General features: G+C 39.4%; 1 protein-coding gene across 5 annotated transcripts; it reads left to right on the top strand.

The window, feature by feature from the left end:
* Positions 1–343: 343 nt before the first annotated feature.
* On the top strand, positions 344–20,601 carry CCDC83 (coiled-coil domain containing 83). Of its 5 annotated transcripts, none has more exons than XM_042791980.1 (12): positions 344–392; positions 1,653–1,775; positions 3,002–3,106; positions 6,119–6,203; positions 8,159–8,327; positions 8,964–9,131; positions 11,864–11,955; positions 13,092–13,160; positions 15,695–15,816; positions 16,856–16,941; positions 18,369–18,553; positions 20,344–20,601. In XM_042791980.1, the coding sequence occupies exons 3-12, from the start codon at positions 3,021–3,023 to the stop codon at positions 20,524–20,526; spliced, it is 1,245 nt and encodes a 414-aa protein (XP_042647914.1). In that variant the 5' UTR covers positions 344–392; positions 1,653–1,775; positions 3,002–3,020; the 3' UTR covers positions 20,527–20,601. The 5 variants fall into 5 exon arrangements, with proteins under 5 accessions (XP_042647914.1, XP_042647913.1, XP_042647916.1 ...); XM_042791979.1 differs by having other exon boundaries at positions 360–392; positions 1,369–1,775; XM_042791982.1 differs by having other exon boundaries at positions 370–392; positions 1,656–1,775.
* The last annotated feature ends 1,910 nt before the right edge of the window (positions 20,602–22,511 follow it).

The following is a 22,511-nucleotide window of genomic DNA, read 5'->3' as shown; positions in this document are numbered from 1 at the left end:
TGGGGGAGAATCCCCTCCCTAGCCCTGCTGCCCCCCCTGCTCTGGCTGCAGCCCAGGGCACGGGTGGATTTCTGGGCTGCGAGCGCACATCGCTGGCTCACAGTCAGTTTTCCACCCGCTAATGCCCCCCAAGCCTTTCTCTGAGGGCTGTTTCCTAAGGCGAGGTGCCAAGCACGGGAATGACAGAGCGCTGTCTCCCGCCTCCCCCCCACCCCCCCCCCAAGAGCGCTGGCGGCCGCGGCGCTTTTCGCGGGCTTTTCCCCGGTGTCAGCTCCCGCGCGCTGCCGCCAGAGGGCGCCGCCGCCCCGCGGAACGCGCCGGCGGGGAGGGGGCGGGGCTCCCGTTGCCTTGGCGTCCCATGGCCGGTGGCGCCGCGGCGGGCGGGGCGCGGGGTAGGCCCTGAGCGAACTGCGCCTGCAGCCGGGCCGGGGGGTTTTGGGGAGGTCTGTGGGGCAGGGCCGGGCAGCAGAAAGAGCATGTGGGTGTAGCCAGGCCCCGGGTGGTGCTTGGATTCCGGGGGGTTGTCGTGAACGTTTAGGCCTTGGGGGCGAGAGCGCGCAGGGCCATGAGAGGGATTTGGGTGTGGGTGGTGGCGGGGTGAGGGGAGATACTTCAAAGCTTGGCGGTGTAGGGGAATATTCTGGTCATTCACGGGTTGGAGGGGGACAGTATGGGAGGGGCTTAGGCACTGGGTGACAGTGCCAGTGGGGTGTGGTGGCTGCGGACAGGGAGGCTCAGGCCACTGTGAGGGGTGGCCCAGCTTCATCCACTGAGGTGCCTGGTGATGAAGCTGGTGGCGGGGGAATATGTGCAAGGGACACAGAGGAAGGGATTGAGGGCAGGGGGAATTGTTAGCCTGCTTTGGAGATTGTGAAGGGTTTACGGTGTGGCTGCGGGGTGCTGAGGTAGTTGTTCATGGGGACTGAGGCTGTGGAGCCACTGCTTGAGGTACAGGGATAATAGTGTGAGTGCAAGTGCTGGTGTGGTTCCAACCAACGGTAGTGACTGAGCTTATGGGAGCAGTGGGCTGCCATCCAGGCAGTGCCTGCACTGCGTGTCTGGAAAGCCACAGTAGTTGGGTCACAATGTCTGGGATCTTCTTCTAAGGACGTAATGACAATGTACTTATTGGTTGAGAAAGTGCTGGTAGTGATAATGGGGATCTGTCAAGAGTTACGCCTCATAATGAATTTGTTTGGGAGAACAAATAGATCTTGCCTTCTACAAGCGTTTTCCTTCTGGTTTAAAATCTGCAGTCAATTCTCAGGCCCCCTAAATATGTTCCCTTGTCCCTCGTGTGTGTATTTTCTATGGTTTGCAAAGTCAAGCCAATCTATTATGCTATGTTTTTTTTACCTTGTTGTACAGCTTGGAGGCTTTCTTGTTCCCTGCAGAGGAAGAATTTCATAAATATATCACTGGAGCTCACCCCGGGGCTGTAGTTCCAAACAAACCCCAAAACCTTTTCAGAGTACTGCTGCTTGAAATGTTTCAGTTTGTATCTAGTATTGGTATTGCTGGTGGGAGTCAGAATTTTCCAAGTTTATGTGAATGGAATTACTGTATCTGCAACATAAATAATCAGGTGGTGCAAAGACAGTGATTGACAGCTCTAGACAGTTGTCCTTATGAGAGTGACTTTTCTTCAGCAGCAGAACAGACAAAATCTGCACAAGCAGGTTTCCAATACAGTGGAAGTAAAATTTTTCTGGATAAAACATTATGAAAAAGATATTCCAGGGTCTAAGGAGCTGCGTGGGGATGTAGACTCCAAGGTATGTTTACTCTTTCCTTCATTTACCTTGTAGAGCTGCCACACAGTGAGCATTCCTTTTACACGCCTTTCTGCAATATACAGCACACTGCCTGCCCTCAGCACCCTCACTTGTTTTATCAGCAGGCATCCACTAACTCATCTAGGGTAGAAAGTTATTTTGTATACAGAAAGCTGTCATTGCCTTGCTTCAGGGGGTGGTGAATGCAGTGTGAAGGCAAGCACCAGCGTATGGATTAGAGTGCATCTGTCAGTAGTTGGTTTAATTTAATTCCCTTGATTTTACATCGATTTGGCAGGCTTGCTATGTGGCTTTCCACTGGTATTTTTGTTTGTTTGTTTGTTTGTGCTCTTATTAACAGGAAGAATATCCAGCCTGCTGTATTTAGTCACAGAACAAGTTGTTATCAGTTAAAGCTATTAGAGTGATAATTGTTAGGATTCAGAACTTAAATTCAGAAAAGCCATTTAATATGAAGACAGGTTATATACAGTGTTTCTACTCGTTCAGTAATAAAACCTCCTATGTTATATGAACCAGTCTGGTTTTGGCATTTGATTATGTGACTCCTAAAAGTGAGGAATCTTTATAAGTGCCCTTTTCTTGAGACTTTTATATAATATATGCTACCAGTTCCATTACAGAACTATTCATTGTCAGTTGAATTCTGAGGTTGGTAGTTGTGACAACACACCCAGGGAATACTGCTGACATGCATATCCCTTCAGAGAGTGGTTTTGTTCCAGCTCTGACAATGAAAACTAGTATCAGAGTTGCAGTGAAAGGCAAATATTCATGGTGCTAGGAGAACAGAAGGAGAGGGAAAGAGATGCATATTAACAAGTGGACTCGATAAAACAAGCCTGATAAAGAAACAGAGGCAAAGAACTGGAAAAGGAACAACTGCCTATTTGATTTGCAAGAATGTAAACCACAGCCCACAGGAAAGGATGCAGTAACTAGTGATAGAGGCCCCTGTTCACCAGCATATCTTTACTCAAGACAGCACTTCAGGAAGTCACAAAAACATGGATCTGAGTGCTACCCTGGGCAGGATTATTGTTGTCAAAAAAAATACTGCTTTTTTATTTCAGAACTGTTAGCAACTTGTCACAAGTGACGAAGGCCTGTGAGCATATGACATTTTGTAAATCATTAATTTCTTTTTTTTTTTTTCTTTTTTCCTTTTCTGCTTATCCTTTCCTCCTTTTGGACCCAACTTCTAGCACAAGTACAACAAAAAGCATGGAAGAGAAAAAGAAAGAGGAGAAACCAGAAGAGCAACTTACAGAACCTGAATCAGCTGTCCCAGAAGCCTTACTAGAATTTCAGTAGGTTTACTGTATTTATCTTTTCACTTGTACAGAATATGTGAATGGATAAAACGGATAACAATGACAATTTACCCGATTCAGAGCTTGAGCTGATTGACTGTGGCAGTAGTTTTTCTTCTGTGTTCTTGTTTTGGGGTTTCAAGGCTGTTTTGGAAATATACACTTTTTAAATTGTAAGTATAAGGAAACATTTAAGTGGTTCAGAAACATTTTTATGCCATTAGGTTATAACTTTGGAAAAAGAGCTTTATTAAAAACAAAAACCTCCTACATTCTTGTCTGTTAGTAGCAAGCTTTTGATCAGCATACTCTGAAGTTGCAAGATCATATTTGGCTATTTTTTAGGATTCCTTGGTGTTCACAGAGGTACGTAGTCACTAGCCAAAGCCTCAAGACCTACATTTTGTTCCTTTGGTACAGATAAGACCAGAGCACAAAGGAAAGTGTTTTATTTTTAAAATAATGGAGGGATAACTTAAATGTCCCTTAAAATCAAGCAGAGAAAAGTAAGAGTCAAGAGGGGAATATCTGAAGTAGTTACAAAATAGTCCAATTTATTTGATCTCCAATTGCTTGAGTAGATGAATAAAAGGAGAAAAATTAAACACTGTGACTTTTATCAGAGACAGAAATTGAAAGGGAAAGATGCCAACAGCATCTAATATCCAGCAATTACCAGCACTTAGGGAGCGAGGAGTAGTGCTTTGGTATAGAAATGAAAAGCAGGACAAGCAATCTGAAGAGCAGCCACATATAGTTCCAGTGACATCCATAGGAGTTTACAGAATTAATGTGGGATTTTTTATTTCATTTTACAAAGAACAGAGTACAGGTTTCCATAGTGAAACAGCCCAGATTTGGCTGAATCATATCTCAAATAAATACCATTCCAAAAGTCAACAAACCAACCCATCTATTTTGCTAAGAAATAAGCAAACTGTATTATTAGGCCAAGAAAAAAAACCTGCACCACTCTCTGATAACATTAATGTTATACATGTTCAGATATCCAAGCAAATGACTCCTTTGTCTGAAGAGTGTTCCACTGAAATGGGTGCTGTACTGACACAGGATATTTAGTTTCTACAGCAACAGTAGGGGGAAAAGGGAAGAAAAGTATTTTTCTTTCTGTCTTTATCTTTCTCCCTCTCTCCTCTCATTTCCTCTTGCTCTCTTTTTCCCTCTCTCCACCTCTGTAATCTATAAATTCTCTGTACCACTTGCTTGAACATAGCAGCATAAGCAGCATAATTGTACAAGTGAATTATCTGTCACATTCCACTTTAAGTTTTATCAAGTGTATAGTATTTATTTAACTTCCACTTCTGCTTTTTCTTCCGTACATTGAAGAATGGTTGCTGTTCATAGCGAGTTTGTTATTTTGCATTTTTCAGTACAGTTTTCTGTTTCAGGATTGGTTAAGAACAACAGCCCCTTGAATTACTTGCCCTAGTAACATCCTATAGATGACTGACAAAACTGTCATGGTACTGGAAACAACTGGTGGTGTTTCTAGATAATTAAATCATCTAGATGAAACCTCATATACAGATTTGAGAAGAACGGTATCAAAGGAATAACCGATCAGGCTGTTTTGTAGCTTTAATCTGACAAGTACCATAGAAAAAAATAATCTAAAGAAGAAAGTTCCAATACGTAGCAGACAAAATAGCAAATACTACTCAAATTTTTGACACTAACAGTGACAGATATAGACTACCACTTCATTGAAAATCTTAAAGTAACAGAACTTAAGATCATCAGCAGTATTCAAAATACAGAAATGGTTTAAAATGGCAGGTAGTTTAGGAGGTCACACTGTATGGCCAAGCTGTCCCCTCTGTCTAATAAGTGGTGTATTTTTGCTGTAGCCATCACCACCATACCCCCATATCTCTGTTCTAGTCTCTCTAATAACCTTGTACTTAATGGAAAACCTGAAGAATACCTTGGAGCACACTGACACCAGAGGATGCAAATCTAGTAATCTGCAATTTGCATGTTCTGAGTGATACAAACTTAGTCAGGAGAAAATTATCTTCTTTTAAAACAACTTAATACAATAAGGAGGGGGAAAAAAAAACCAAAACAACAACAACAACAACAAAAAATGCCAAAACAAAAACTCCAGGAACAATAGCTGTTGAAACAGTAAAAGATATTGTGATATTTGTAATACTTGCCTCTATTGTGCCATAGTGTGAATGAATTCTGGGAACAGAGGGAAAGATTACAGAGAATTTTGTAAATAGACACCATTTGCAATCCAGCGTTTCTCATTCCAGAAGAGGGAACATGAGAAAAAAAAATACTTAGTTTACAGATGTAGCAAAGAGGATGATAAGTAGTCTATGAAAATTGTGAAAGTAGTGAGCTAGTTCTTTGACAAAAATGTATAAACATACTTGGAGGATACTACTCAGGCTGCAGACCCTATCCCCTTCATGCTTCTTAAAGGCTAACAAGTTCTGGGTGTACAAATGCAGTTTATGAAGATCAAGAAACCACATTTTTAGAAGAATTGAATCCCATTTAATTCACCAGTTTGGGATTCATCTGACCTATGTCTAGGTGAGTTGCCTAGGTGTCCCTTATCGTGACTGGTGAGTAATAACTATTTCTGGAGCACAAATAATCTTGTCCTAAAAGAGACCTGTGCAATAGGTCATCTAAACGATATCCAGAAAGAATGAACCAGCTTAATCATCTCTAGTGGTTACAAAGGAATAAATAATCAGGGAGTCTGTTTCTCAGTAGGAATATGAGATCCAAACTAACATGAAGGTCCAGGTGTATGTGGGAAGTAATTTCTAATATGAAGGTCCAGGTGTATATGAGAAATAATTTCTTTATGTATAGAAAGCAGATAGTGGTATCTATCCTAATGAGTCAAGTAATATGGTAGGAAAATAAACATCTGAGTAGTATTTACATCTATTCTAGTTTAAATACTATCCTTCCCTCTGCTGTTTCTGTAATAATATCTCTTTCTTTACTCTTTCTCCATAGAATTGAGACAAAAGAAGCAGCAATTGATTGTGTTTTGTCTAACCTGAAACAATTGAAAAAAAGGAACAAAGAATATCATGAAAGAGTAAGTGACCATGCATCCTTCTTCCGACACATTTTATATGTGATATTTTAACTCTGAGATTCAATTTTATTCTTTTAATCCTAATACTACGTTCACTAAAATTAGTCATCACAGTGAATTTCTTACAGTCAATGTAACTAGAGTTAGTGAGTCATTTCGTGTGCTAAAAGTTAGTGTTATCTGAATTAAATGTGACATAAAGCATAAATGTCCTAGATATAACCATGCAGAAAAGGAGCTGCAGGAGTAGAACACTGCAGAATAGGACACAGCAGTAAGGTAAAGTGAGTTCAGTGAAGGTGTTTTCCAATGCACATGAGATCCTCACTGACCGCTTCAGTATCTAATCTTATTCTGCAACTAACACAGGACAGCTAGCCTCTTTCAGTAGGCAACTTTACTGCAGTACATGCAGGTGTGCCTTTTTAAACAATCCTGCAAATGTTCCTCAATGTTTCAGCACACAAAGAATAAATGATACTAACTTAATTCCTGTCAGAAGTATTAGCAGATCTAACCAAGTATTGGGATTTGCTGACAACCTTTGATTCACTTCTGAGGTAACAGAATTGCACAGGTTTATATGAAAATGTAGTTACTCTTGCAAACTTTGTTACAATGAAAACAGAACAAAGAACATCACACAATTGTCTAGGTGCAATTGTTAGCACTGCTTGATGAAGACTCACTTTCTTGTGGATTGAGAGTTGTACTGGGTCATTTTTAGAAAAAGGTTATGTAACTACTGATTGCACCCGAGTGACACTTTAAAGAGCTGCATATATGAACTGCATATAAAGAACCATAATATAGCATCTGATGTCTGAGACCAGTGAACTTCAGAAGTGGATATGTATACGTTCACCTAATGAGTTCAAATTGCTCAAAAATCCTTAAACTGATTAATGTGATTAAACAACGTTGCAGGCTGCACTTCCTATAGAAGTGAAACATGGAAACAATGTTTCTGTCCTTCACCTGCCTGATATTTGCTCTGCTTTTATAAGTATTCATCTGTTTGCCTTTCCATGGTGTTCCTTTCAGTCTTGAAACCTGGATGATATTTCATTTGTGGCCTTAACTATCAGTGGAAGTGGCATTTGGCTCCTCTCTGTAGACATCTGAAGTCTCTCATGGTTACTCCCCCTATTTACTGCTGGTTCATGGTCTCACAAGTACTCCTTCGTGTTTTAGACTGTTCAGGGTACTTCAGGGCATGCTTGAAGTGCTGTTGGTTTAATTTACCTGTGTTTTTACAGTTCTTTGAGCTCAATTCTTTGTTTCCTGCTTCATGTTTCTGAGTGGTTTCATTAATTGTTCTAGAAGTGAGGAATGCTTGAGACTCTCTCTACTGCACAGTTGCTTTTACACTTCGGCTGGTATGGTTATTTGCTCCTTTATAGTATCCTCTGGGAGCAAACATACACGATCAGTAATTTCAAATAATTTGAGTGGCACTTGAGAGGGTCATGTCAAGGGGTTATAATCACAGTTATGGAATCAGTAGTTATAACTAATACCAGCTCTGACAACTCTCTGCTGGGGTTATATGCAGGTGACCTGATTGTCTGATGACATTTCTATATGAAGGTGGTACATTCTCATGAAGAACATTTATGTGAATTAAATAACTCCTACAAATAAAAGTTGTTATTAATTGACCCACAAAGAACTTTCTTTCCAGGCAGTGGAGGACCACTGATGTGCTGCACCAAGTAGAGCAGTGACTCATTGCTCATTTCCTTGTTATGATCTTGAAGTTACTGAGAAACTTCTGAGAATTGCAATCTCTTACTCCTGCTCCATCCTTTTTGAATATGAAGAATAGGTGTTTAGCTGAGTGTTTTTGCAGTGCATCCGGGCACTAGGTTAGATTTTACTTTATTACTTGTCACTTTGAAAACTAATTTGAAAATGTTTTAATACATGCCTTTTCTTCTGTTGTTCTTTCATAGAATGACATTCTGAAGGAAGAACAGCAGGCACGCATCAGGCATATACTAAGGCAAAAAAAAGAAAAGGAGAAAGAACAAGATGAGAAGGAGGTTGTAACTAAGGATAATGTGGAAGAGTCACTGAAAGCAAAATGGCAGTATGTTAAGGACCAAGAACAACTTCTGAAAGGTATGGTGTGAGTTGTGGAAGTGTGGTTTGCAGTTTATGCAGTTGAGATTGTGTACTTTTTTTTTTTTTTTTTGCATTTCAAATGGAGATTCACCTTCCTTGTCACATGAAAAGCGTAAAGCATTTCCTCCCCAGAATTAAGCTGTCTCAACATGGTAAGAGATTGTAAAGGGATTATAAGTAAATCTGTTCCTTCCAAGTGATGTATATTACAGAGGCTTCCTTTTTTTCTATGAAGTTGAAACTCGTGAAAGCTCTATGCACTGGCTCCACTGGAAGTTTAAAAAAAAATATTCGATGGCAACAAAAATAACCAGTTTTGATTGTTGAAAGTTCTGGCAGCCATCCCTGAAATTCTCTGTGGGAGACACATGTGTCTGGCTACAACATTTCAGTGAGAACTGTTCTCTCCCCTTGGCAGAATAAGATCTAGCTGTTTTCAGCAATGACGGTGGCCCTTGGCACTGTGTGAGGCCATCATGTTGTAATGTATTGGAGTGTAGAAGAATCACCCTTCTTTTTCCAATCCCAGTGAAGGCACCTTTATTAATTAATTTGATGAAGTTGTAAGAATTATGAGCTATCAGTTTGAGAAATCGGTAATGTACTTGTCTTCTGATGTTCTTATTTTAATAGATCTGCACTTTCAAATTGAAGAAACTGGCCAAAGATTTTTAGAAAAGCAGGCTGAGAGGGATTATTGGTTGGAGTACAAAAACGTAGGAAGTAAAGAACAGGCCAACAAGATTATGAATCTGGAAAAAGACATTAAGGAAGTCAAAGATGACCTTCACAGAACTACAGGTCAGTTTACAGCTAGTGTAATATAAGTTTTACAGGCTCTTTGTGTATTACTTGCAGGAATTAATTAAATTATAAATTTAGTTTGAGGTCAAGTTCTAGTAATTTCCAGCAGCTTTTCCAAGACAGTGCACCTAAGGTGAGCCACATAGTCCTATAAAATAGAAGAACTCTAGCTTTGTGAAAGTTCCTTTATTAAAGACTTTGATAAAGCTACAGAAATTGTGAACACTTTCAGAAACAGATAAGCTTGTCTTCTGATGATTTTCTTGTAAAATACAGGCAACCTGTTTTAAAAAAATGTTACTGTGAAGGACAGCAGTTTTCTAAAAATATGCCTACATATATTTAAGTCACCTACACACAGGACTCCCTTAGCAGTCATACTTGAAAATGTTGACTGTGCTGTTGTTGCTGTTGAAAACTCCTTTGAGAGGAAAGTAGTATGATCTCATTCTTGGAACAGTCTTTTCAATTGAGCGTACTGGTTTAAATGCAGAACTAGAGGGAGCTGTTTAGCCAGTGGTCTGAACTTTGCCTCCTAGTTGTGTAGCCCCATGTATGAGGCCCTGCAAAATTGCCAGTACAGACATACACAAATACTGGGAACTGTTTCAATACTGACACAACAGTGGAATTAATTTGAGAGCTTATGTGTTCTGGCGCTGAGTGCTTTACAAAGATTTCTTTACTACAGCATTATTTTAAAGTAGTTTAAATATTTTGCTGTTATATAACCCATGCTTCTAATGGGAGAAGGGTGTCCTGGTTTTCTTCCTTTATGTCCCTCTCAGTATGCATGGCCACAGCCAAGCAGCTGGTAGTAACAGGCAGTGACACGGCTCTAAGGGTCTCTGTATATTCTGTGCCAACCATTACCAGGCATCAACTACTGTGGACAAGGGCCAGCTAGCTATCTTTTTGTCTCTTGAAATATATTTTATCATGATTACGATCTGCACTGTGTTTTCTACATTGCCAGATAGCTTGTCAGATATTCATCTCTGTACTCAAGAGATGTTGATCTTTTCTTTAGGCATTTTCCATGTTTGTAATCAATTTAAAACTTTGCTATACAGCTGCTGAAATATGAAATGAAGAAGAGAATGGGCTTTTATATAGAATGCCAGAAAGAGCCAGTAGGAACATTCAGTCTGACCTCTTGCATGTTACAGGATACAGAGCCAAAAATCTCTGGTGGAACGGAAGTATATTTATAGAAAGACTGCTACAGAGGTACATACAGCAGTTGCCTAATTGACATACTGCAAAATGATGCTGCCAGCACTGGATGTTAGCATAGTGTTTTACTCAACTTCCTAAAATCGAATTTATAAAGTGGCTGTGGAGTACAGTCTTCTAGCCTACAAAAAAATTATAAAAAAAACCCTAACAGGCTTCCAGAGTGATACAGCAGCAAATGGGGCTTGTTCACTCCTTGAGTGTGTAACAGGCTTAGGGAATAATCATAGGTGAAGAGGTTTCTTTAGGTACCACTGAAGGGCTTGACACTAACGCAGTTCACGTAGTCTGGAGATAACATTTTAAAATTGCTAGAGGGGAGAGGACGCAAAAGAGCACCATACACTTATGTGAGCTGTGGGGAAAACAGTGTTGCAGTGAGAGAGTTAGGGAAAATAGTCTCATTAGAAACAGTATGAATGTCTGAACAGTTTCTCCTTCATTCTCCCAGTACAACTCAGGTTGTCTAGCTATCCGAAAGAATTAAACTATTAATTAATTATAGTATGTAAGTACTTCCATTTCATTCTTCCAAGTCTAGATGGTGGATTGAATAAGGCAAGCCAGCCTCCCCAGTGTTAAATTAAGAGCTAATGCACAACTAATGCACCTTTCATGTTTGACTGCCTATGACTCCACAGTGGGTCTTGTGACCAGATACTCATTTGCAGCCAGATCAGCAATGAGCTGTCTGCAACACAAGTGCAAAGCTAGGCTGAATTTCAAGCCTCGGGAACAACTGTGAAGTGCCTGCCTTCAAAGAAAATTGCTACAATCTCATTCATTCCTTCAAAAGGAGAAACTACCAAGCAGCAGTGGGCTATTTAGAATAGCACAAAAACAAGTGAAGGGAAGGATGAAATAATTAAATAGCAAGTGACTAGAACTTGAAGCCAGACAAATTCAGTTTGCTGTAAGACAGATTTTCTAAATAATGGCCACAAGTAATGATGAAAGCAAACCATCGAGGCAATTGCCACATTCTCCATTTTGTCCTGTTGTCAGATTAGAACCCTCTGGAAGGCTTATTTAAGTCAGAAAATTTATTAAGCTTTATATAATAACTGAAAAAAATGCCGTGTGAATAAGATGATCCAATATGCTTCTATACCTAACAAATAAGTTTTCTAAGCAAATCTCTCACATGACTCCAGGAGCTCTGCTATTGATAGAGACAAAATGTTAAGATACCAATATTTTAGCAGAGAATTGCTCAGCTTACTGCTCAGTTAACAGTGAATTGCTCAGCTCTTGTAGTTGCCAACAGAAATGTGTAAACCACTTCAGATTACTAGTTTTGCAATTAACACTACTGTCCTTTGAGTTTAGGAGGACAATTTCTATGGAGAATGAGTTTGAATCCTTTTCTGTGGAGCATCTATACATGTGATGCTGAGAAGTTCCAGTTTAGGAACAACAACTCCTTGTTGTCAGGAGAAATTGATGTCAAATAATTATTTCTGATTTTCTTTTTTTTTTTTTCTTTTTTGAAGAATACTATAGAAATGCTTTGAAAGCAGTGAAAAAAGAAAATGACAGGATGCTTGAGATGCACATGAGGTTAAGTAAGGAACAGGCCCCTGAGGTAATCCTTCTGCCTTTCTACAAGTTTGAACTGCATCATAGTTAGGATTAATGTACTCTGCATTAATAATTATTTTAACTTGAATTAAGACTTGGAACTTTTCTAACAAATTGAGAGTAAAATAAACTGTAAATCTTATTCCTAAACATGACACACACAGATGCTGTATGTACTTTTTTTTTTACATCAGACTAACAATGAGTAGATGTGAAGGCATTTTACAAATGAAGTGTGGGAAACTGGGAAATGATGCACTCATATAACTTGTTCAAGGACATGTCAGTTTTTCTGTGACCTTCATTTTGATGTTTGCATACACTTCAAAAAACAATAACACACTAAGAGACTGTCTGCATGGAAATACACATCAATTTGGAAAAAAAAAAAAAAGTTGTTTTGTACTTGTAAATGCAACATTTTTTAAATGCTAAGAGAGTGCAGTCTATGGTAAAATGTAGGCTTATTGATACATAGATTTTTTTTGTCATCTCTGCCAGCTCTGATTTTCAAACATGATTTTAAAAGTATTTATTGTGATGTCTTCTTATGCTCCTGAAATGCAAAGCATACGTCAGTACAGATCACTGGTTGGGCCCATTAGGTATTTAAATTCCCCGACTTCAGTGACATGTTTATGGTGATCTACAGGGGCATCTTCCCTCCCAGTTGTTCCTTTCCACTTACTGACATCAATAATTAAATTGTTGCCTTGGCTCATTAGCATAGACCTCTACATGTTTAAGTCAATTGTTATAGATCAGTAATGCCTCATTTGTGATTTTACTTGTTTTCTTTTAATAGCTAAACATTTGATTTCCTGAAAACAGGAAGATTAGAGCAGTAATGGGAACACAGCAGAACTTGTTAGGCAAAAAGGAAATGTCCTATTTTAATATGGGAAATTATTAAATATTGGTGAATTGCTTGACTCAAATTGCACTAGGCAGGATGATGGAGAAGAAACAGCTGGCCTTATGGGCTAAATCCCCTTGTAATCCCTCAGGGGATGCTACAGTCTGTTGTGTGGATTTTTCTTAATTATTTCCTGCTAAACAGCAGAAGGTTCTTCTTTGTAGTATGCAGCACTGTCAAAGTCCTGCTTTCAGATGAGATGATCTTAAATTATGTTTTCTCAGAATGCTGTAAGATACTTAGACAAAAACAGTTGCAGAGAAATTGAAGAGAATGAATGGCTGAAAGAAGAGGTAAGAGGATCACTTGCATACGGTTTATCATAGTAATCCAGGTTTGAAATACAGTCATAACTGCTTCCAGTGATGGGCTTCTGAAGACTTTCATAGGAAAAGGAAAACAATTTTCCTGTAATTAATCTGTAATCCTGAGTAGCAAACAGCATATGTGATAAATGAAGGTAAAAAGTGAACAACTACCTTCATAAATGAAGAACCCCTTTTCCTGCCCAAGCAGTTATATGATGTTTATATACCTATAATATACAATTATATACAGTTCATATACAATATATAAAATAATATATATACATTATATGCATATAATGTATCACATGTTATATACAATAATATACGATTGCATATATAAAAATATACAATTAAGTATTTATATCTATGGAGATTGAGATACTATATAGTGTAAAGGCTCAATCATGTAAGTATCTGAAGAGTGTAGTTTTAAATTGTATCAAAGTTCTAGTGCTGCAGTGTTGAAAGAAAATGGATATGGATGTTGGAAACAATTTTGGAGAAAGGGCTTGGGACAGCTTTAAATGGGAGGTAATAAAGAAACCATGGAGGTTATTACACTGAATAGAGGAAAATCAAAATCATATGTAGTTGTAACCAATTACTTGATAGCTTTTGTACTGTCCTTTAATGACAATTTAGAGCTATGTATTAGATAGTTGTAACTTTTCTTGTCAAGAAAAAACTGTTTTGTGAGCCAAATTTAGGAAACTGATTTTCCCATGGTGAAAGTTTGATTGTATTTATTCAATCAATACAGGTTCTTTGTTGTGATCAAATCTAAGCAAGAGATAGGAGGGAGGAAATACCTTTCCACACATTTACAACCTTACAGTTTAAAACTGAGCAAAACTTTTTGGGAAATTAATAAATGAACTTACTATTTTTCAGTGCCACATCAACAAGCCTGACAGAGGTTTCTCCATTTTACTTACTAGTTTAAGGTACTTGCCAGTATGCAGGGATACGGCTTTTCTTCTTCCCCTTAATGAGCTCTGAGCCTCCACATTTAACTTTCCAGGGAGGGTGTCCAAACCACAGCTTCTGAGGCAATGAGGTAGGGGTCAATAGGAAAGAATTAATGTTTTAATCTGTATAAACAGACAGGAGCTCAAATCTATACATCCTATCACTGCATAAGTATGAATTCTGTTCCCTTCTCCCTGTTTCACTGAGCATGTATGAATTTTACACGTATTAAGCAGTGTCAACAAGGGAGATCCACTTTGGAGTACTCTTAGGTCCCGACCTCAGAGTCGAGGGATTTGGATTTCTTCCCTCTCAACTAGAAGTTTCCTATGTTATGAATTCATTTCCTATGTTACTAGTTTCCTATGTTATGAATTAGTGCTTTGAATTATTGTGGAAAACAAAATTATTATCGGTAACTTCTCCAGTCATCTGAAATCACCTATTCATTTTCTCTGCTTTTCTTATACAGATGAAATATTTTCTTTCAGCCTAATGTTTATATGTAGCTGACAGACTCTTCCAGTAATTTCCTTTGGGGAGTTAAACCAAAACTTTCAGTTTTGTCCCAGTTCAAAGTCTGTATTTTTTTCAGTTTGGCCACTGAACTGAAAAATGACTTGCCAAAACAACCTTAAACTAGTTACCTCAAACTTTGAATGGATTTGGAGACTTCAGTCACACTTTTTTATGGTTACTGTGTCACACCAAGATGGTGCAAAGCTGCACCACCTCATCATGCCAGGCCACACCCTGTTACTGGCTAGTCTTCTGTCACTTCCACCTTTATTAATCCCTGTGAGAAATGGGAATTAGTTTATAACTGCAAATTTGGATGATTAGAGCTGGGTTAATTTGGCTTTGGTGAAAACAGTTGCATTCAGATCACAGGTACTGCTTTTAAACTTGAGCGTATGGCTAAGATTTTGGGGATGGTATCTGTCCCACAGTACATTCCACTTCCCAGTGAAGAGGGTAAAAACTTGCTTGTACTTCAGGAAAAGTGGGATGAACTGTGGGAACTGAATAACCAGTATCCTTTGGTTAATATAACTTAATGGCAACATGGGATGATTAGCTTCACTAATTTTGTGTAAGAAGGTTTTGTGTATAGGCAGGAATTAGAAAAGCAACACTTGCTGAGCAAGAGCCTGAATTTAACTCTACAAAGAAGTTTTATTTTCTCTCTCAAAGCTCTGATGTGAAAGCAAAAAAGAAGAATCCAGAGCTTGTGTCTCACAGACGTGTTTGGCTACGTAAGAAAATTTTGCTACAGGGGTTGCGTAGCCCAAATGTGTGGCTGTGACTGACAGAGTTGTGCCAGTAAAGGGTTCTAATAAAGGTGTGAAAGAGCCAGAGAAGCCTTCCCTTTGCCTGCAAATGTGTCACTGTTTCTCCACCAAATGCACAGGCTTGCTGATACAGCTGCAATTCTTTCTAGGCATGTGCTTTTAAGGTAGTTACAATGAAAGCTTTCCAAAATGGGTATAGTCTTTCCAAGATGATTTTTTTTTTTTTTTTTTTTTTTTTTTTTTTATAATTGTCAAAAGATTAAGATATACCAAAAGGAAGTAAGTGATTTGAAAGCCTCTATTCAGCTCCTGGAAGAAGAAAATATCAGTTTAGTAACAAAACTGATTGATGTCAGACTTCAGAATCTGAGAGTACCCAGGTAAAACGATGCCTTTACAGACTCAAAAGTGGTTTACTTTTTTTAAAAAAGATAATGCCTTCTTCTGCCTTTATAGCTATTTGGGTTCTCCCTCAACAAAGCTGAGGTAGTTTCCTGGTTGAGGGGAGGTAGGATTTGTTTAAATATGTGTGGGACTTGTGTCTCTGAAGGATGACATTGACACTGTAACCTCCTAAATACAAAAATTCAGGGAGGAAACTGGTTTCTTTAATAATCTGTTAAGACCTAGTGACACTCGCTTTCTTTTAGTGGGGATACCATTGGGACTTGGAAATAGTTTCTTTCTGTTGTAATTGTCTCAGACCCAGCTTCCCAGACCAAGTGCTGAATAACATTTTTCCTTTACTGTTGGCAAAATGTTTAAGGATGTGGAGATTAATACACAGATATATGGGGTTTTGCAATCTCAAGTGAAACAGATGACCTGGTACTGAGTAAGGAAGAGGCTTGAGGATAGATCTGTCTTCAGAGCTGTCCATAGTATTGGTTTCTTTTGTACTGAAATTATTTAACTTGTTCCCTGGAGAAAGATTAATTTAGCTGCAAAATGTCAACACTAATGGTAGTAAAAGAACAATGTAACAATGGGAATAGTCCATCTTCATTTTCCAGTCCCGGCTCAGTGATTTTAGCCATACTGCATAAAAAAGTTCCAAGTCCTGAGAAGTGACCGTTTTTCTCTCCTCTCAAAAGTTTGGACTGCTTTTAAGTGAGAGCTGCCAGCTGTGGTTTGAATCTTGGACTGACTGGAGACTATAACATTTGTTTTCTTTTAGTCTCATGGACATAGTTGAACTTAGGCAATAAGAATAAAAAAGAGCAGCTTATTAGCCACTAAGCTACCTGGCTGCCTCCATTGCATTTTTAAACCATTGCGCTATTCTGCATTTGTGGTTAAGCAGCAAATGGCTTTCAGAAAGGGTGCCCTCTCCCTCAGCCCAAAAGATTGCACAGAATAATTTAGAGAAAAAATCCAGACCTCTAAAATGAGTTTCACTTTATCTTTTTAATTTCATAGGCATTTGTTTCTTACCCAGGCAGCTGACTTGCAAGATGAATTTCCTAAGGAAGAAATGAAAGAATTAGAGTATAAAGAGTATGCAGGTAATGCACATGTCAGCAGCATGTAAGAACTGATGAGTTACTGAATGTTTGCATACTTTTTATTTCTTAAGTTTTTTATCAAACTGCCTGTTTGACATGGTGAACACATTAATATCCCAGTTAATGAAGGACCGTAGTTTGTGTTAAGAAGACAATCCCACAATCTACCTGTAATACAGTTTTAAAATTTAAAATGGTGTTTAGATTGTTGCATGTAATTACTCACATAGACCTAGCTTGGAATGTGGTTAACAGGATTTGCCATCTGTTATGAAGATATGATTCACACTGATCCATATCATCGTAACTTCATTATATCTTGTCCCTGAGAGGACACTTTCACTTGAAGTGTACATGCACTTTACAGTCATTCAACTCATGGAGATACACTGGAGTTAAATTATAAATAAATCCATAGCAAGAGCAGATGAAGCTAAATGGAGCTCAGACTAAATTGAAAATCTTGGTACTGAGTTTTGGGCCGAATCTCCACCTCTTCTGGTGTGTGTGTCCAGGAAAAAGATACACCATTAGACAAGGACGGTATGAGTGTGCTTATCCATTCAGGGTGGTTTGTATGGGTTCCTTAGTATCACATGTTTTATGTACTCACTTGTGTGAGTAGAAGAAAGGGGGGGAAAAAAGGGCAAAATTAAATTGAAGAGGTAAGTTCCAAAAATTGAAGCTATACAGTTACAAATATGCGAACAAGTCTGTTCTGATCAGTTCCAGCCATAGGTGTGCCTTTCTGGAACCAGCAGGCATCAGCAAACTTGTTGACTAAGACTTCTATAGGTTTACTTTGAACGATTCAGCTCTATTAACTTTGCTATACCTTTGCAATAGTTACTGGAAGGAGTATATTTTGTTCCCATAAGCTGGGGTCAAGTCACTGTCCTAGGTGAACATGTAACTTGGCAGTCCATGTCCAGGTTTGTCTATCAGCCTCAGAATTACTCAACTCCAAATGTGAGCTCTTCTGGGGAGTTGCAAGTAGACTAGCTGTGTTTCAGGAACTTGTACGTATGTACAACATATAGAGATATATACATGGATATAGAAAAGCTTTTTACTTGGTTTTGCTGCCTTTCCTATTCTTTTTGACTATTCATGGCTATATAGGATTTAAGTTGAACTGATAAAAGCTGATTTTCCCCCTGCCCCGTCCCACAGACCATTACTTCTAACTTCCAGTCAGTTTCAGTCCCTGATCTTGATCAGAAATGGTGAGCAGAAATATAGACAAATTAGTGAGCAACATCAACATTTGGCTTGGATTGCCAATTAAAAATCTTACCAAGCTGTTGATTGCACCACACTGGCCAAGCCACATTAAAGATTGCAGGCAATGCTCATACTGCATACTAATGCTGATCTTCATAAAGCTTAACAGTTACGTACTCATCATTGTTCATATCTTTAAAAAGCGAAAGCAGATGGAGATGAAAGCCTCAGAAGTGCCACAGTCCCCTGTCAGAAAAATAAGGCCTTTGCAAAGATTCAGTCTAAAACAGAGAAGGAGAAGTATCAAGACAGTGATGAGGAGCCGCGGGAAAAGTCTTTCACTCCAACTCTTGACAGCTTGTTGTATGAAGATGAAAAAGTTTTCCAGGTAAGAGTTAAAGTAATCGAGTCTTTCACTGACACAAACATATTTCAGTGTAAAGCACATGTTACTGCCAGGAGGGTTCTATTCCCAGTGGTGTTACGGCAGAAAAACCTCCAATGTTTTTTACCTAGTGTACAATTCAGATCTTAATCACAGGCACCTGGTGCTATCTGAGATGCTGAGGACACTCCCTGGCCTTCGGATGCTGGGCCAAAAGAGTATACGTCCTGTCATGCAGGTCAGCCTCAGCCTCATGTGGATGTTTGGGATGCCTTAGGGCATTTCCGATAGCACGAGACAATTGAATGGTGTCATAAGAATCAGCAGATGTGTCAGGATGGAATTCCCCCTAGAAGGAATCCGGAATGTCACCTAGTGACAGTTTTCTGTGGCACTGCACAGACTTGTTTGCTTGGATACTGGTCCTTTAGAATTTATGTTGCATAGTAGCATTAAAGGATCAATAAGGAATATATTCCTTCAACAGAAAGCCAAGATGAATCTGTTCCTGGGTGCAAAATACAGGGGTTGAGAAAAGAAAAAGGTACAGGTTATACATAAATAGGCAGTTTGTGATTCTCAAAAGAGGTGGTGGCACCTGCTCAGGAGATCTCTGATCCTAGGTCCCAAAAAGATGTTTCCTGGATGCCTTTGGTACTACATCCTGAGTTATAAAAACTTGAATACATTTCTAAATAAACTAATTTATCTCAGAAAATATATTACTCTACATCATCAATTTCTACTGCGAATTAAAGATGATACAGACGTGGTACACAATGCAGGGCTTGCTGTGTAAAGATACATCTCTGTGTTTCTCTACTCTTAAATAATCTGCTCAAACATTCCCAATATTTAGTTTAAAAAACAAAATCCCAAACCCCAACAACTCTTCTAGAAATCTGGCTTTAGTTTGATTAATACTCTGCTTCTTGTGTTCCAAGAAATCATCTTGCCTTGATCAGAGACTAACTTAAGGAATGGCTCTGTCCTGAAGAGAAAAGCTGAACACTTAACAAAAAAAAATTCTCTCCAGGTGTTTGTTTATTTGCATTTCTTGCCTTGGGAAAGGAATGCTAGCTTTACTCCTTTCTCCTGGCTGTTAGCACTGCAGAGCCCACCCCCCCGAGGGCCATAGGTGTTGCTGAAATCCTAACAGTGAAGGCCGAATTGCAGACAGTGGAGTTGCATTGGCAACTATTATGAAAGCATTTATTAAATAGAGGTGAGTCAGGAGTTTGCACTGTAGGGTTCCTTCTTCCCCATCCCTGGCCTTGGCTGAATGGTCCTGCTCCTGCTCTTAGAAAACCCATAGTGCACATCAGCCTGTAGCTGATTCACTAACCCAGCAGCAAAACTTGCCTTTTTTTCTCTTCCTGAATTAGTTTTCTGTTGGGTTAGTCAACCAAATTGACCCAGAGGTTTAGAGAAGACCTGAGCCAGCACAGATGTGGTGGAAGCACATGGCTGGACTTGGACCTCTCTCCTTTGGCAGTAGAGAGCTGTTGGATTATTTTAATTCTTCTCACAGAACTGAATTTGGGAGCAGAATTTGGTTTGCAGAGAAAGCGTTATTGGTGCAAACACATGGGAAAAGAAGAGGGCAACAGGGCTGCAGCCTCCTAAGGTGAACTGGCTTGCAACGGGAGCCTGTTAACTCTGACATTACCAAACATAACAACCCCAGGGCACCGTCTTTACAGTTGCTTTTAAAAGGAAAGTTGCTGGGTTTTTTTTGAAGAACTGCTGCTTTTCTGTGTAATTGCAGAAGAATAATACTCTTTCTTCTTAAGGAATACTTAAAACTGGGCCCTCTGGAAACAAATCTAATTGTGGTTGGAAGAGCCATGCCTATTCATAAAGAACCAGAAGAAATGCCAGGCAGGAGCCACACAGAAGATGGCATTATTGGTAAATCAGACGGGCACATCACAGCTCAGATGATCAAGGCCTTGTCTAAAGAAAAATTTGGTTAAAAATAGACAAGCTGTGCTGTTAACAAATGTAACATTCTCAGTTCATCATTAAACACTTGCTCTGATCTTCAAGGAGTATGTGGCACTGGGCTTTGTGGAAACTGTTTTTGAGTGCCTGAATCATGATTTACACATATGAGTTTAATGAGAGGTATGTCTGTGTGCAGATGGCTAATTGACAGGTCGCTTTCCCTACCCCTGTGAGAACTCCTGTGTACTTCTGGGGCTTTCTCAGTCCACGTAGCTGCACGTATATCTAATAAAAGATCTGAGTTAATATTTATTTTTTGTGGTCCCCAGTTGCAGTCTGACGAATATGTAATTCCTCCTTGATCAGACACTGAATGGGTAAACGCAGGCTGCCATAAAATGTTACAAAATACTTAATACTCTGCTAAAGCAGAATCTAATTTATCCAAGCATAATTCAACTGTTGCTAGAAATTGAATGTTTGAATGCATTTTAGGTCTCCATAAAATCCCTACTTAAATATATTGAAATAACCAAAATTTAACTGAAAAAAGTAATAATAAAAAGTATAAAGTCTTAATTTTTTTTTTCTTTACAATTGGCCAAATATGTTGTGTAACTCTCTATCTTTGGTTTGTGGCTAGTCTCTATGAGCACGTATCTTAGTGTGTTGATTCAGTGGGTTTTTTCCCACTTCCTTTGCACATCCTGAACACCCTACCAGGGGTACACAACACAGTTACTTCCCACAGGCACAAGTAAGCTTCTGGCCTATGCATTTCATATTTAGAAACTTCTAAAAGCATTGAATAATCTGATTTAAATCCTTGGCGGGTTAATCGGCTGTTTGGAATAAAGCTTTTTAAAAACCAAACATTTTAAGCAGCCTGTATCTATGCAGTGTCTCATCCTGCTCTTTAGTGCAAATATTTTTCATTTTTCAATTGAGCTCAGCTACTCCTGCCCAGTAGGCGTCTCCTTGAGCTGCAGGTGAGTGAACTGGCCTCCACCGGCTGCAGCTCCTTGGAAACAGGGCTCACAAGAGACATGGGAAGGTAGGAGCTTTCATCTCAGACCTAATCTCACTCGTGTTGCCGTGTAGCAAACAGTCAAAATGAGTTTGGACGCGTCTCTGCTGTAACCCAACCGAGCCACCACAAGACTGAGGTGACTCCTAGTGCTCAAGTGTTGAGAGAACAGGGATCAGTACTTGCGAGGCGGTAATGTTTTCAGCACGACAGAAACCTCCCCCTCTTCTCTGAGTGAAGTGCAAGCCCCATGAAATGGCTTATTTGAAAGAGAGATTAGTTCTGCTCCGTGATTAGTTTAGCTTTTCCTTTAGTCGCAGAATCAGAATGTGGCTTATGCTGAACAGCTTTTCAGTTAAAGAAAGGCCTCTCCTTCTTCCCACCGCTCCCCAAAGGGCGTTTACCTTTCCTAGTGATGTACATGTAGGGACCATCTCTCGGCTTCTCTTTGCTTACGCCCAGCAAGCATGCCACCATGTGTGGGACATACGGCAGGGCAACATAAACACGGACCTTGGAAAAAAAGAAACTTCGCCTCTTCAAGTCACTGTTTAGCCTTTCACCATAAATGCCTGTGTGGGTGAGAGGGAGTTAAAAAGGAATCTGAAACATGCTAATTAGGTTACAAGCCACAGGCAGCCTGCACCAGCCAGAAGCAACAGCCTGTAGCAAAACATATTTAGTGAAGTGTCCCAAATCCCCTTGATTTCTATAGGATTAGCATTAAGGCCACCGTGAGGCTGTTATATGGAGAAAGCTAGGTCTTCAGCAAATGCGGCAGCTGGATTTGATAATTTCGTTACTGGCAAAATCTCTCAGAAATGAGCAACATGTAAAACAAGGGGCTGAGCAGTCCACTTTCTGGCAGCACGGCCAATGCTCCCAACTCAGACAATGGGAGTCAGGGCTCACTACTCCAGTTAGGGCAAAACTTAGAGGAGTCACCCTTAAATTCCCAGCATTAAGAAACACCTTTCCTTTACTGTA

The sequence above is a fragment of the Tyto alba genome, unplaced genomic scaffold, assembly GCF_018691265.1.
Source record: "Tyto alba isolate M040663 unplaced genomic scaffold, T.alba_DEE_v4.0 Super-Scaffold_2, whole genome shotgun sequence".
In the NCBI taxonomy this organism is placed as follows: Eukaryota; Metazoa; Chordata; class Aves; order Strigiformes; family Tytonidae; genus Tyto; species Tyto alba.
This window is presented reverse-complemented; position numbering and strand designations above follow the sequence as displayed.

What these genes read in the sequence shown, in the direction of transcription:
- CCDC83 (XM_042791978.1), top strand. Translation starts at nt 2,913, where the DNA reads ATGACATTTTGTAAATCATTAATTTCTTTTTTTTTTTTTCTTTTTTCC. An exon ending in TGACCTTCACAGAACTACAG is followed by an intron (nt 9,132 to 11,863) that starts GTCAGTTTACAG and finishes TCTTTTTTGAAG; the next exon opens with AATACTATAGAAATGCTTTG. An exon ending in AGAGTATAAAGAGTATGCAG is followed by an intron (nt 16,942 to 18,368) that starts GTAATGCACATG and finishes ATCTTTAAAAAG; the next exon opens with CGAAAGCAGATGGAGATGAA.